Source organism: Akebia trifoliata, chromosome 5 (assembly GCF_017979445.1).
Source record: "Akebia trifoliata isolate Shusen 1 chromosome 5, ASM1797944v1, whole genome shotgun sequence".
Lineage (NCBI taxonomy): Eukaryota > Viridiplantae > Streptophyta > Magnoliopsida > Ranunculales > Lardizabalaceae > Akebia > Akebia trifoliata.
In genome coordinates, this window is record NC_141379.1 from 24,195,990 (window position 1) to 24,212,364 (window position 16,375).

The 16,375-nt window shown below is 36.6% G+C and overlaps 1 protein-coding gene and 2 non-coding genes across 3 annotated transcripts; 1 reads left to right on the forward strand and 2 right to left on the reverse strand.

The window, feature by feature from the left end:
- Positions 1-351: 351 nt before the first annotated feature.
- LOC147401711 (small nucleolar RNA R71) lies at positions 352-458 on the forward strand. The gene has a single exon (XR_015178977.1). It is a non-coding gene; the product is annotated as a small nucleolar RNA R71 (small nucleolar RNA).
- A 4,959-nt stretch (positions 459-5,417) lies between these two features.
- Positions 5,418-5,556, reverse strand: LOC147401712 (small nucleolar RNA Z247). The gene has a single exon (XR_015178980.1). It is a non-coding gene; the product is annotated as a small nucleolar RNA Z247 (small nucleolar RNA).
- Positions 5,557-9,620: 4,064 nt separating this feature from the next.
- LOC147401713 (calcium-dependent protein kinase 10-like) lies at positions 9,621-15,155 on the reverse strand. Its single transcript, XM_086444436.1, has 8 exons — positions 14,612-15,155; positions 12,826-12,972; positions 12,557-12,706; positions 12,292-12,407; positions 11,886-12,053; positions 11,528-11,752; positions 10,217-11,341; positions 9,621-9,979 (listed from the first exon to the last, which is right to left on the reverse strand). Exons 1-8 carry the CDS (start codon positions 15,153-15,155, stop codon positions 9,680-9,682), a joined length of 2,775 nt encoding a protein of 924 aa, XP_086300562.1. The 3' UTR covers positions 9,621-9,679.
- Positions 15,156-16,375: the final 1,220 nt, after the last annotated feature.

The following is a 16,375-nucleotide window of genomic DNA, read 5'->3' on the forward strand; positions in this document are numbered from 1 at the left end:
AGACTCTGGATTATTAGAGCATATATCTCCTGAATGATTGTCTCCACAAATCTCGCATATAACGGTAGGAGTTTGAATGGCATGAACTATAAATGAATCAAATTTCTTAGATAACAATGCCACTTGAGCTGTTAAAACAGTAAAAACATCTAATTCATGCACTCTTGCTGTTCTTCTTGGATTCATCTTCTCTGTATAGTATTAGAAGTTGTTAGAGGCCATCTCCTCTAATAAATTATACCCATCCTCAAATGTCTTTGCCATAAGAGATCCACCTACTGTAGCATCAACACTCGTTCTAATAGATCCAACCAACCCATTGTAAAAATTTGGATGATCAACCAATTCGGTAAAGCATGATGAAGACATCTCCTAAGTAGATCTTTATACCTTTCCCAGGCTTCATAGAGAGATTCACTGTCCAACTATACAAAAGTAGTGATATCATTCCTCAACTTTGTAATTTTTGACAATGAAAAATATCTAACGAGGAACTTTTTCACCAAGTCCTCCCAAGTGGTGATAGACTCCCTTGGTAATGAGTTCAGCCAATTATTCGCCATGTCCCTCAATTAGAATAGAAATATTCACAACCGTATGGCGTCATCATCAACACCATTATACTTGAAAATAACACATCTCCAAAAAATTAGCTAAATGTGCATTGGCGTCTTCGACATGTGAACCCCCAAATTGATATGCTTGTACCATTTGAATAGTAGCCGGCTTGAGCTCAAAGTTATTAGCTTGGACCACTAGACGACGAATACTAGTGTGAATCCCATCCACCAATGGAACAGCATAGTCCCGCATAGACTTAGGACCTTCATTACCATTATTTTGACTGGCCATGGTATGGTGTTGAGAAGCTTCTCGCTTATTCTTTCTATTTCTTCGACAAGTTTTTCTTGATCTCAAGATCAAAAGGAACAAGCTTTGAATTTCCTATACTACGCATACACTAGCCAAACACCTACAAAACAAAGAAAAATTTAGTCTAAAATCAAATATGATTGAATTAATATTAACAAAAAGATTAATAAATTAGTCCCCGGCAGCGACGCCAAAAACTTGTCTAAATTTACTCACGCAAGTATACGTATCGAAACAAGTAATAAAGTGACAAGAAAGTATAGTTCACACAGAGACTAAATACCAATCTATTGCTAATTACCAATTTATCTCACTTTAATTTTATCCAAACAAAAGTAAAAGAAAGATTTAATAATAAACAAGGAAATAATGCAGAGAATAAATTTACAGATTTAAAATCAATGAGTGATGAAACCTAGGTTTATAATTTCCCCAAAAAAATCCACTTGATTAAATTCTCTTTCCTTCTATGATAAATTAATCCACTATGATTGTCATCCAAGAACACTAAATTCTCTACAAGCCTCTTCCAATGGACATGTAAAAATATCCTTCTAGACTAACTCCCTATATGCTTATGAGAATTAAATCAAGAAAAATTCATTAAGAATAAGCTTTCATAAGGGATGCACACGCAACGTGAGTATATGCCTATCTCAAATTAGCATATGTTATTCTATCTAGGTCATGAACACAAAATAACTCTGCTGATATTATTAAGGTTCACCAAATCAATTCAATCAATGGCCAGTTAATTAAATCGCATTAAACATAGCATATAATAAACCATCACATGTGGAAGTAATCAAAGAAGAAAGATAAAAAATTAATCAAATATCATGAATGGGTTCCATTATACCTCTAGAATAGAAATTAGTTCATCATGGAAAAAGAAAATAAAATCACAAAAGTATTCAGCCATTCTTAGATTACAAAGTTAAGAGAAGAATTAAAGTTAAGGAAGATAAAAATCAAGAGTCGATCTTCAATTCCCGTCCTTCTTTGCAATCTTCTGCCTCCAAGAAAAATCCAAAACTTCTCTCACACAATAAGGCTTAATCTTTTTTATTTATAGGTATGAAGTCATTAGGGTTTAAGAGTCTCAAAATCCGTCTCTAATTCGATCCCAAAAATTAACATGTAATGCTGAAAACGTAAGCAGGCCATGGCCTCAAAACATATAATGCCGCGGCTTGTACTTTAATATTTTTGTTGTGCAATTCTTGAATTCCCGCCACGGCCTCGTTTTCTATCAAGTTGTGGCTTGAAACTTTTTAGCTTGTATGCTTAGCTTCCTTCTTCCGAGAGTGAGCCAATTTGGACCAAATATCCTAATGTTCCATACTATTCCTAAACTACAAAATAAGCATAAAAACCAAATAAAAACATAGAATCACATAAAAAATATAAAACAAACTAAACTTAAATAAAAATAACTAAAAGATTATAAAATTAACAAAATATTATATTTAAAAGTGGTTAATTCGTAGGTATAAAACCCACTCATCAAATCCCATGAAAAATCATTTGTTTCAAGTAATGTAGGAGCCTTTTGTAGCTGTCCAATGAGTTGTAGTGGGTTTATGCATGAACTGAGATAGTTTATTCACTGCAAACGAGATATCTGGCCTTGTAAGAGATAAGCATTGAAGAGCACCTATGACACTCCTGAATTCGGTGATGTCTACTGAGCTTGTTCCATCAATAAGTTTGAGGGCTGTGGTTGTGGATAATGGTGTTGACACATCTTTTGTACCCAGCATATTGTGTTTGGATAGAACTTCTCTAATGTATTTATGTTGAGACAAGAAAAGTCCAGATTTTGTAGTTATGACTTCCATTCCTAAAAAGAAATGGAGGTGTCCCATGCCTTTTAGAGAAAAACAATTGCCAAGTTTTTCAATTACTGAGGCCACAAAGTGATTATCACTGCCGCTTATGACCAAGTCATCCACATAAACTAGCAAAAAACATGTGACAGAGCTGGTTTTATATATGAAGAGTGAAGAATCAGCTTTTGAATTGACAAACCCAAGCTTCATTATAGTATGTCTAAGAGCTGAATACCAGGCTTTTGGTGCCTGTTTTAGGCCATAAATGGCCTTGCATAGACGGCAGACATGGTTTGGTTTGTGCATATCTTTAAATCCCGGAGGTTGTACAATGTATACGTCTTCAGTCAACAGTCCATGTAAAAATGCATTATTGACGTCGAGTTGTCTTAGAATCCACCCTTGCATGACAGTAATAGTCAAGACAGTTCTTATTGTAGCAAGTTTCACAACAAGACTAAACGTCTCCTTGTAGTCCAAACCCAGGCGTTGGTTGTACCCTTTTGCAACAAGTTTAGCTTTGAAGCGATCAATAGACCCATCATATTTTCTCTTCACACGAAATACCCATTTACAACCCATTGGTTTACAGTGTGTGGGTGGGGGGAACTAGTTCCCATGTAGCATGCCTCATCAATGCTGTGAGTTCTTCAGACATTGCAATCCTCCATTTTGGATTACTGAGTGTTTGTTTCACACAAGTTGGCTCAATGGTTGGTTGAATTGGGTGTTTTGTGACTGAGTTAAATTGTTTAGGCTTGTGGATATTATTCATGGAGCGTGTGGTCATGGTACGGGTTCGGGTTGGTTCAGTTGGTGGGTTATTGGTTGCTGGCTCATGGATTTCAGCATTTGGGTTGTGCGTATCTGTAGTGGGTAAGACCATGAAATGCGTGGACTCATTCATGTGTGACTCGTGTGGTGCGATTGAGGAAATGGAATTCAAATTGGGGTAATTATGATAGGAGAAATTAGGAGAAATACCTGAGGGTGCAGTGGAAGACGGCATGCTCTCGGACTGCACTAGTGGTGGTCGTGGTATAGGTTGCACCGAGATGGGCAAAGCAGGAGACTTGGACGGTGTGCTGGACTCTGGTTTCGCGATGGGACTTTTGGTTACGTCAAAGAGGACGTGCCTTGAGAGAAACATGCGGTTTGTGGAGAGGTCGAGAGACTTGTATGCGTTTTGGGTTTGAGAGTAGCCCACAAATAGACACGGGATTGACTCGGACTTAAGCTTATTTGAGTTGTAGGGCCGGGTTAGAGGAAAACACAGACAACCAAACTTTCTTAACTTGAAATAGTTTGGATTTTGTTGAAATAAGGCTTGAAATGGTGACTTGTTGTTCAACAATGGTGTTGGCTGTCGGTTAATGAGGTAAATAGCTGTTTGGAAAGCATGAGGCCAATAAGATGGAGGTAAAGAGGCATCTTGTAATAGTGTTAGACCTGTTTCAACAAGATGTCTATGACGATGTTCGCAAACCCCATTTTGTTGAGGGGTATGGGGGGCAGTCATATAGTAGCTAATCCCATGGATAGATAAATATTTTTTCAGCGCCACAAATTCTCCACCATTGTCAAAGTAAAGACATTTGATTTTTCGTTGAAAACGGTATTCCACAAGATGTTTAAATTGTGGAAAAATAGTGCTTACTCCAGATTTATTCGTCAAAGGATAAAACCACATATATTTGGTAAAGTGATCAATGAGAATCAAGTAATATTTTGAACCATCAATACCAATTGTGCGTGAGTGACCCCAAACATCGGTGTAAATGATATCAAGAGGTGCATTGCTTGTTAAACTATTTGAACGAAATGGTTGTTGATGTGCTTTATTCATAGAACAAGAAGTACAAATTTGAGGCACTTGGTCTTTTTTTATTGGAAGAGAAAAAGATTTGATAAGATGATGGACAATTTTTTGTGATGGATGTCCAAGTCTCTTGTGCCACTCATCAATCGACTACTCGTGCACATTTGCAACCATTTTTGAAGTGGAATTCACCAATGAATCCGGGAGGGTATAAACACCGTTTTCACATGCACCTTTGAGTATAGTCGCCCCCGTGATCTGATCCTTGACAAGAAAATAATTTGGGTGAAATTCAAGAGAAACTTTGTTTTGAGTGGTAAAATGGTGAATAGAAATTAAATTCATATGGATACTTGGAACACAAAGTGTATCATTTAAGTAAAAAGTGCGTGTTGGTGATTGAAAAACCAAAGAGCCAATGTGTGAGACACACAAACCTGAACCGTCACCTATTATCACTTCATCCATCCCGTCATATTCCGAGTGTACTGGTAGATTTGATAGGTCACCCGTAATATTATGGGATGCTGCAGAGTCAATGAGCTACTTGGTGTCCTGCTGTTGAGAACTAGAGACACAATTTGTGATGGCTTCAGAAAATGTCACTCTTGGACAATGTTTTGCAATGTGGCCCAACTGGTCACATATTTGACATTTGGGCTGGAGCTTACGCTGTCCATTGGATCAGCCTGTGTTTTGGTTTCTTTTGTTCTCACGCGGGCCATTGTTTGAGCATGATTGGGCCGAAGAGCTTTTAGTGACTTGCTGCTTAGTTGAACTCCTAAAGGAGTTACCATTGTTTCCATTTGAGGAAGACGAACTAGAGCGTTGATTCGTGTAATTAGTTGTGGCAAGCAGCTGCTGCATGGGGGTTTCAAGACAACGAAGATATGCCTCATGACCCACGAGTAGATCATGGAGCTCCTCAAAGGTGAGAGATTTCTCTCGTGCCCTAATCGGAGCAGCGATTTCACGATAATCAGAACCTAGGCCATTGAGGATGTATAAGGTGAGGTCATCGTCAAAAATGGGATGATCAATGACAGCGATTTCATCCGCAAGTGACTTTACGATGTGCAGGTATTCTTGTATTTTTTGGTTGCCCCTTTTTATCAGAGTGAGTTCTTCTTTGAGTTGCATTGCCCTGGTTCGGGATTTGCTGGCATAGAGAGTATTGAGTTTTTTCCATGCTTCTTGAGAGGTTTTGGCAGCGGAAATGAGAGGAGTGATGGTGGTGGCGGTGGAGGCAAGGATAGCACTCAGAATGAGCTTATCTTGCCTTACCCAATGTGTTTTCTAAAGAGATGATGTGGGGGTATTGGCTTGGTGGGGGCAAGGTTTATCTCCAGTGACATAGTCGAGGAGATTGTACCCAATCAGAAAAGCTTCAAATTGAGCATGCCACTGTGGGAAGGTGGAGGGAGTGAGTTTGTCATTGATTTGGGCTGAAATATTTAGGGCAATCAAGGGAGTATCTGTTGGAGAGGATGGGTTGTGGGTGGGGTTGGGGAAGGTGGGGATCGAATTCTCTTGAGAGGATGGCCGCTCTGATACCATGATGAGAATTGAATAAGAACAATATCTTTATTCCAGAGTAAAATGACAAAACTCTTCTTATTGACTTTTACATGGTAGTCATGTGCATTTAAATACAGGAATTACAAACTCTATTCTAGGAAACTAGCTAAGAGTAAGGTTGTACAAAGTTGACTGTTTCAGAGAATTAATGTGATGTGATTTGTTAGCTGTACAAGCATGATTTTCGGCTATTTATCTGATTTATTGTCCTTTGCTTGATTTGTGTGATCTTACCTTATAGGGTGAAGGGGTGATGATGGGATGTGAGAATCATTAGAATGAGGAAGTGATGGTTTGGAGAAGGAGAAATAATAGTTACAGATGTTGGCATATGGGGTGGGGTTATAGTGGTTAATTGGCTAGGTGGTGTAATGGGTTCAGCAGCAGGTCCACAATGTAATGAGCTGCTTAAAGAACCCATGTAAGGCAACAGGCTGTGCAGGTACAACATAGTTTGTTGTGATGGATCTTGAGAAGGAAGTAGGATACACATCTGCAAATGGGAAAACACTTTCGTCAAAAATAACGTAACGATAGATAATGATTTTTCCATTGGACCAGTTAAGCCATTTATAACCACAATGCCGAGTGCTATAGCCCATGAAAACACCTCGTAAGGAACGAAAGTCCATCTTTTGATGGTTGTATAGACCCAAATAGGGATAGTAGGCACAACTAAATATCCTTCAAAACTTGTAGTCCGGGGTTTTAGAATAGAGTTTCTCCATGGGCTATCTATTTCCAGCAACTGGAGAAGGTATTCTATTGATCAGGAAGACAGCGGCTTCGAATGCATCATGCCAAAAATGCTTAGGCATGCTACTATGAGCCAACAATGTACGCCCCGTTTCAACTATCTGTCGGTGTTTCCTTTCTATGGAACCATTTTGCTCATGCGTACGTGGGCTCGAAAGGCGATGTTCAACACCACATTGGGCAAGGAAAGGGTTTAGTTTTTTATACTCTCATCCCCAATCAGTTTGAATAGATTTAAGTTCTCGATCAAAATAGGTTTCAACCAAGTTTTTTAATGTAACAAAGTTGTTAGTGGCATCGTTTTTCCTTACCAAGTGAAAGATCCAAGAATTTTTTTTAATTCATCCACAAAAGCCACATTATACTTGTGTCCATCCATTGAACAAACCAGGGCCCTACCCCAAACGTTAGAAAATAACAAGTTTATTAATGGCTCACTAGAATTAGAGAAAGATCAAGAAAAAAGGTAATTTATGACTTTTTCCTTTCTGACAAGCTTCGCAAACCTCTTGGACCTTATTACATAGGATTCAGGGTTGGTTATTAGAAATAATTTGTTAAACCAATTGAATAGCTACATGACCAAGTCGGTGATGCCATCGATCTATTGTTGTTCATTCTCCTGCAAACGTGCAATCTTTATTCTCTATGTGGTTGATGGTCAGTTGATTAAGCCCATTTCTACTCGGCCTTTGGAATGAAGTTCTCTCCATTAGACGATCCTTAATACAGAAAAAATCAGGGTGAAGTTCAAAAAGTCATTGTTTTCTCAAGCAAATTGATTTACAGATAGTAAATTGCAAGTAATTGAAGGACCATGTAAAATCTCTTCCATCATAAATATTTTTGACGATGAAGAAAATTTAGAGGAGCCTCCATTTCCAACCTTCATTTGTTCATTACCCTTGTAATCAGAATGAATCTGAGAGATTTTCCAAATTTGGTGTGACATGGTTTGATGCTTAAGAGTCAGGGTACCAGCATTCATCAGGAACACTTGTTGTATTAAAAAGGCAGTCGTAACCAATCCTGTTTCTGGTGGTTGAAAAGCATTGTTGAAGCGATTTCGGTATATATATTATAAGGTAGTGTGGCCAATTATGTTAGACACCAGGCAGCAAGAATCATTTCCTGAGTTGGTATGGTGATGTGGAGAGTGATAGTGACCATGTCCATTACTTCTATTTTGATATATATGTTCAGAATTCTTTAATTCACCTCTATGAATGGAAAGATGGCTAAAGTTGCTAAAGATGTTGAAACAGAGAATCTTCATGAATGAAAAGAATCAATTTGTGTACAGATCAAGGAGATTTTATTTTATGAATTTGCTTGGATTTAGTCAAATTTGACAGACCTTGATGTCAAACTTACCCTTTTTTCACATAGTGTCAATGTTGAGGAAATTGCATAAAATCTGTGTGATTAGCCTTTTTTTTCAATTCGTTATTGGTTCAATTGCCTCTGTTTTTTTTAACAAAAGCTTCATTAGAAAAACAAAGGTTTTCAAGATTGTTTTCATTCTTTATGAGGCAACCCTCCAAGGGCAGCCACAGTGAGAATATATAAAAACCAAATTGCAGATACATTTTCCAAAAATAAACATGAAGTGAATTGAAGTCCAAATACCACATAGCCACCTTAAAGTAAGACAAATTCATATTAAATTTCTTTAAAATTAAAATTTAATCAGGGTAAATTATTCTTTGACACCCTGTAATTCAGTGTAATTGTTCTTATAATTATCAGAGAGACTCAAATTCGTGTTGTCTACTTACCGTTAATCAAACATTTAAAATTGTTTTTCATTTTTTAACTTGAATATAAATATCAGATTCCTTTCCACAGACAATTACTCTTGTTGGTGGATTTGAGGTGAAATATCTCAAATATTCACCCAAATCATGGAGGGCATGCCACCACCTTGAAAATATATGCAATCACATGTCATGAAAATGAAAAGGTTTCTTCAAAATTGAGTCTGATTTGTGAATTTTTAGATTTTCTTTTTTTGAGCTAGTTCATGATAAACACATAAATCGATTGACGAAAACCAATAGTGAAGCGGCTTGTTCCTAAATGTGCCGATCTAAGGGTTGGTGAGATGGCCATGACCACTCCTTAGGAAGCGGAGGTCTTGAGTTCAAATCCCATCTTAGGAGCCACTCCCAGGGATTTATCCTAGAAATTACACATACCCAAGAATTAGTCAGGTGTTCTTTGAGCAGCTCCAAGGGAGATAACCATACTTATACACTTCTATGGTAACCACTATGGATATCCATGGGCTATGCACTCCAATTGTGCTACCCAAAAATTGCTATCCATAAATATTCTAATATTTTTTAATTCGACTCAGATTTGAATCAGTTTGAAATTGTAATATTTTCAGCTAAATGTTTGAATTTTTTCCCTCCAAAAAATAGGGAAGATGTGTGGAGCTTCCTATTTTGGTAATCAAAATCCCATGACCCAAAAAATGGCAGTTGAAAGGGGATGGGTAGTGGGATAGGTCATGCGTTAGAGTTGCTCTAAGAGGTTTGGAATTAACTCGGCTCCGAAAACCCACATTGACCAACATCCAAGTAAACTAGAAAAAATTGGATGGGACTCTTATACAAACCAACCCTAATCATTAAGGCACACCTACTAGAAGTAAACAACCCTATAAATGCAAATATAATTATGGCATTTCCCTTCAATTTCACTATCAACATCCATCTTGCTTTCCTGAAAACTTCATAAAATTTGTTGCTGTTTGTTGTTTAAAATCTTGAGACAAAACAGAGATGAGAATTCAGTGTAGAATCTGTCTGTGTGATCAAGAACTCCACAACTCATACATAGCATTCAACTGACTCAAGTCAATTGACCTCAACGACATCTCGTAAAGCTTCTTGAGTTTCCCCACATCTCCAGACCTATTAGTATTGGTTGGAATTGAATGAGGAACAATAACAGAAGATTTGCTTGTATTTCCAGATAGAGCTACTCGACACATCCTGTTCAGAAGATCCCGCAATTGTTTCAAAAACTTTCTGTTCATCTCTGAAAAATCTTTGGTTGTCCCCCCAAGTACGTGGCGACCTTCAAGTAGGCGAGATAGAGCAGACTCCAGCATCTGGAATATTCACTTGAGTCAAATACAATCATCCATGATCACATAATTGTAATTAAGTTAGTGAATAGATGATAATGTTAAAAGGTTTTTTGATGAGTTTAAATGTGTCTTCTTTGAAGACTTCATGTTATTGTGTCTCATGTACTTGTTTGTTGGTCATCTCAACCACATTTTAACACAATTTGCATTTACTTATATAAAAAATATTAGTGAACAGATGAGTTCAAGAGAACATACTTCGTTTAAGTGGAAAGAATCCGAGAGTTTCTCTAAGAGAGACGACTCTTCCATAAGAATAGTGAGGTACATCACTGGATGCGTCTTTGGGCCATAAAATTCTTTGGACTTCTGCCAGTTTGTCTCAGCCAAAGAAGCATTTTGCTTGACCTTTTCCAAAGACTTCAAACAATAATCCCTGTGGTAGCAACCATGTTGAAAATAAGAATATTCAGCCTCTTGTTGTTGCAGTTCTGTCGAACCAGTAGAAAATCTAAACAATGCTTTCTTTTTGGCATCATAACAGCTTTCGGCCACTGAAAGATTATATTCTGAATCACCAACTACGGGACCCACCTCCAGAAATTTGAAAATTTTATCATATTCTGTCAAACCAGTAGCCAAATTCTTCTTTCTGCCATCAGTTGTTAATGGAGGCACATTATCACCACTACTAATGCTTTTGGCCACTGAAAGATTATATTTTGAATCACCAACTATGGGATCCACCTCCAGAAATTTGAAAATTTTATTATTTCTTGTCAAACCAGTAGCCAATTTCTTCTTTCTGCCATAAGTTCTTAATGGAGGCACATTATTACTACTACTACTACTACTACTACTGCTTGTACCGATAGGACTGCTCTGTCTACTATCACTCTTGCATCTACAATTAATATCATGGCATTTCATATTTTTCTGTTGTCTATGGTGCTCATAATTATATACATCCCCTACAAGTAACCATGCTTTAGCCCAGAAAATACGACTCAAAGAGGACTTATCAAATACTGCATCATCAAGATGTTGAGGTATTGATCCATAGATACCACATGCTAAGTCTACAGCCTTAAGAGCTTGATTCAACTGGTCATCATCCTTATAAGCTTGTCCCAGAGTTAAATAAGAACCGATAAGCAAAACAACAAGTCTCCACAACTTAAGATCCATTTTAGATTTTGGAAGCCATTCGCGAATATCGCAAACATCATCACCACAAGCACTTCCAGAGTTTTGAACATGGCGTTGATACCTGATACTTTGGGATAAATGGTGTATTTCATCCTTTTTTGTAGGGATGTCAAGCTCATCGTAACATTTCAAAATCAGCTTTACGAATTGTTCAAAAGAAAATGTACAGACCACCTATTTCAGCATACTTCATTGTTAGTGTTATCCTTTCTATAGACATCCAAACATGAACATAATATTAAATTCAACAACCAATAAAAAAATGGAAATCTAATATTAAATTCTCACATACTAAGACATTTTTTTCCTTCCTCTTTCTTTCTTTATTTTTTTTTTTCTCCAAGGTGGAGGGGAACTTACATAATTTGGATCAATTTCTCTGAACATTTCATCCAGGTAAACGTCACTTTGACAAAACGGTCTGCAAATTTGTCGAATGTCATAAATGGTTGTGTAACCATTGTTGTATATGTCGAAAACAGAAAAGGCTGACTTTAAGTTTTCCTCTCTCTCCACCTTGTTCAAGTGCAAAGTAGCAGCAAGAAATTCATCGCACTCTATGGTTCCGCTGTTGTTGATATCAGCCTGCCAAAACTGCCCCATGTAAGATTTCATTCAACTAGGCCACAGTTATAAAGAGAAATGTATGTCTTTATTGTTTTTGTTTATATAGAAACCCATTATCTATATAATTTTAGTTTTGCCAACATTTACTTACTCCATCCATAAGAATCTTGATCTCAGGATCATTGAGCTCAGAGCCCACTTTCCTCAAGCCCTCTTTTAGTTCATCAGACGTTATTGTTTTACTGTTGTCTGTGTCAATCATTTTGAATAACTCTTTCAAACCGGCTATTTCTTCCTCCTTCAGGATTATTGCAATAAGCTGCAAAATGACATTGTTATGGCAAGCAATTAATGAACAGAAAAACAAAATGAAAATGAAACAAAATTCTTGATATGTATATATATTAGGAAACAAGGACATTGAATATCCAAAAGAAAATTAATGCAGACAGAACAAAATATAAGGCAAAAGTCTTCAAAACTCTACAAATTGGGATCGATGTGTGCTTCAAATAGATGAAGTGTTATTATTAAAGAAGAAATTGATAAAAGCTTACCCTTAGAACAATCTTCTTGAATTTATTCATCGTAGAGAAATGCTTGAGGCGTGATAAGACAGCAGATTCTAGAAGCTTATCTGGGGGAACTCCATCATCCACAATCCATGGGTGACCTGTTAGTATAGAAACCCACTTCACTATCACAATCACAAGGAAGAATCGAAGGGCATAACCATTCTAGGGACAGATTTTTTTCCTTTCTTTTCTAATAAAATCTAAAATATGTGCTTGGCTTAATAATGATAAAACTAAGATCACTCACACAGAACTTCATGAGCAGTTAGTCTTTCCTTTGGATTCCTTTCAAGCATTTTTCGTGTCAGATCTTTGGCATTTTCTGAGATTTTAGTCCATGGTTTAGACTCAAAATCTATCTTCTCTTCTAAAATCCGTATCTCCAAATCTTTTCCTTCTGTTAACAAGTGATCCAATAAAAAGTTGCTAAAAGTACATAGCATGGATAAAAAGTAGTAATATTCTTAAATACTTGTATGTGTAGAGAATTATCGGTATTTGGTTTAAGGGATGAACTACCTTCCTGGAAAGGTCGTACACCACTTAGTAAAACGTATAAGATAACTCCTGCACTCCATACATCGGATTCAGGTCCATAATGCTTTTGCAACACTTCCGGTGCAATGTAATAGGGACTTCCAACTGCATCAGAGAAAGTGTCCCCTAAAAGGGAGAAAAAAGGGAAAATTAGTTCTAACAAATGCTAGAGGAAACATAAGAAATACAGCATGCCAATTTTCTAGAATATGAAGGTATCTTTATCAACCTATATATCAGTTGGAAGTTAGCAACATAATAGTGTAGTGGGCAACCTAATATTAATCCCAAATCACAATTCTTGGAAAGTTTTAATTAGTGTTCACATAAATTGTGTTGTTAGTTGCTCCCACTCTTAGTTTTAGAAAGTAGAAGGATCTGGCAAAGTCCATTTTGATTTCTATTTTTTTTAGCTCGTGATAGAATTCTTAGTTGGGAGGTACTGAAATTATAAATATTAAATCCATTTGATCCAAGTTCAAGAAGATTTTGAAAGAAAAATTAGTGATTGGGACTTCGAAACTGGGCCAATTACCTAGTAGAGTTGATGGGTCACAAGTACTGAGACATTGTTTCAATTGGGCAAGCCTCATTCCCGACATTAGTTATTTGGATTCTATGGGTTACTACCAAGGTAGGTTTCTTTGTGTGGGTGGGATTTGCAAATAATATACTAATCATAGATCATTTGATAAGTAGAAGGGAATTATTCACAATTAGGAAAAGCAGGGAAATTGAGTGGCATTTGTATTGTTATTCATGGATCATTTGTAGTGTTATTTCTTTGAGTTCTTTCTTCTTTGGGGTTCTTTGGAGGCATCTAGGAAGGTCCTTTAAGCCAGGAGGGACTCTTTGAAGATTATTTCTTTCAGCCATTAGTTAAGCCATTTCAAAAAGAAAGAAAGAAATGGACGTGTTTTTGAAGAAAATATGGGGTACATGCATTTATAAACTTTGAAGATAAAACACAACTTCTTTTCTATGGGTTCAAAGATTTTGCATTCAGATGGCTTGATAAGGTCATAGGGTCTTGATATCTCAAATGCATTTTTCCTTTTTTATAACTGAACTTTATTTAGAGAAAGAATGGTTGAGATGTCCACAGAAAAACAACATAAACAAACTAGGAACGACAAAAGAACAACAAAACACAATTACACGGAAAGATTACAGACCCGCTCCCATCTCCTCACAAAGTCTTCGAAAAAGAGCCCCTTTAGATAACCTCTGTGTGATAAAATGAGCCAGCATATACCAATCTTTCGGTCACTTGTTAACATAATCATTTCCTACATGTGCACTAAATAACACTCTTATTCAAGACTCAATGCACTAAACTTCTAAATTTGGAAACCAAGATCTCAAGCATCACCAATCCTATTTCCTCCAAAACAGAACTCAACTAATGTCAACTCATAAAAAATAATCTCAATTCCTGCTAAAAGATTTTCACTAAAAACTCCAAAGTAATCAAAGAACGCAACGCAAGAAACAAGAATTAACAGATGATGGGAGCCAATATAAACAAATCATTGAAATCAATTGCGAATTTAGTACTGTTATGATTCAAGATTCTACCCACTAAACCTCCCCATTCAAAGAGTCAGAAGCATCAGCAACCCAAATGAACAAAAACCAATTCCAACAAAAATATTATGAAAACTTAACCACATCAAAACCAAAAAGATTTAAAAAAAAAGAATTCAACAGAATGTAAAATCAAGAACTAAAAACAGAGAAAAATGGAAGAGACTCATCAACCAACCTGGTTTGTAAAACACAGACGAGCCGAAATCGATGGCTTTGAGAGCGGCATCCTCATCAATGCTAGAGAACAAGAAGTTCTCAAGCTTGAGATCTCTATGGATGACTCCAAGAGAGTGACAATTCTCCACAACCTCAACAATTGTCTTGATGATTTGGGCAGCTTTCCTCTCTGGATAACGTCCCTTCTTCTCAATTCGATGGAAAAGCTCACCGCCCGAGCAAAGCTCCATAACCAAGTGGACAGAATCAGAATCCTCATAGGTACCTCTGATTCTAACCACATTTGGGTGGTCAGACAAATGGTGCATTATCTTGATTTCATTCCACACATTTTCATAATCTTTTTGGCTGAGAAGTGTTCTCTTGAAGATGGATTTGCAGGCATATTGGGTACCTGTTGATATTTCTGTGCAGAGATATGTTGTTCCAGACTGACCTATGCCTAGTTCTGTGCCTACTTTGTACAGATCTTTTAGATTCTGGGTCGAGTAAGGAATCACTGAAGATGGTTTTGAGGTTGAAGATGAAGAAGATTTCTCCATTGGTGATATGTGTATGTGTATCTCTAATGATTGTAAGATTGGATGATTTGATCTTTCTCTGACTTCTACGAAACTGTTGGTCTGTTATAGTCTGTTAGTCTGTTAATATACCTTCAAAGAATCATGAAAGAAAGAGACAGAGAGAGAATATTTTGGAATCGATTGATTGGTGGGATGTGGAGTGACATGGACACAGCCCTCCTCATTTTGGTGAAAATTTAAGATATCCCATTGTTTGTAATTTGATAATATACCCCTTGACCTCAGTCTTCAACAGAAACTAACATAAATTCTCCTAAATGACGTTTCCAATAAACCCAGGCCCTGATTTTGTCTCTGAAAAACCTCAACTTCAACCTCTTTTAGAACATCCTTGATTTTCATTTGTTTATTTGTCAGATGAGAGAGATCAAGGATCATGTCATCAGAAATATTTACTAAAGAATAAAATCAGTTCCCACATGAGTGCAATTACTAGTCTAACGTCATCTTGTTAGAATTAAGCCAAGGTAGATTACCCTCATGTCCTCCAAGTCCATCCCCAATTTTAAAGGGGTCAATGTAAGTAGATCAAGTTCAAAGGACTTTGACAACTTTGCCCAAGTTATAAAATTCTCTAGAACTTGTGAGCGTAAACATTCTTAACCCTAGGATGTTAGGAAATTAATTAGGTTAAATGATGATCAGGGTCTAGAAAGTCATTTCTAGAATCCTTATTATATGAACTTTACGGATAAATTACATATTAAATCCCCTCATTAGACATAATACATGGTTAGTCCATATTTATCATTGATTTTAATTTAATTATGTATTTCGGAACTAATTATTATTATTTACGTGTACTAGGAAATATTCGCAAAGTTTCAAGACGAATAAAAAAAAATCGAAGTTACTATTGTGATCTAGGATCTAAAACAAGACCATAGACTAAAATTCAAGACAATTGAGCTAAATTTTACCGCAGCGCCTTGGTCAACGGTGGCACTGTAATCAACGAAGAAAGTCAAACCTCGAAATTTGTACTGAAGCTTGGCAACTAAAAGACATTTTTATTAAAATAGGACTTCTTCTGAAATCCTAATTTGATCTCTATAAATAGGAGACCAGACTAAAGAGTATCTCATCTCTCATCTCCTTGGAGATCAACTTTTCTTTTTCTATTCTTTTAGTTTTAGATTTTTATTTTCTATTTTTTAGTTTTACGAAAGTTGCAAGGA

Coding starts and splice junctions, on each gene's coding strand:
- LOC147401713 (XM_086444436.1), bottom strand. CDS start 15,155: ATGGAGAAATCTTCTTCATCTTCAACCTCAAAACCATCTTCAGTGATT. Junction 12,973..14,611: donor GTCTGTGTTTTACAAACCAG/GTTGGTTGATGA, acceptor TCTCCCTTTTAG/GGGACACTTTCTCTGATGCA. Junction 12,707..12,825: donor ACGACCTTTCCAGGAAGGTA/GTTCATCCCTTA, acceptor ACTTGTTAACAG/AAGGAAAAGATTTGGAGATA.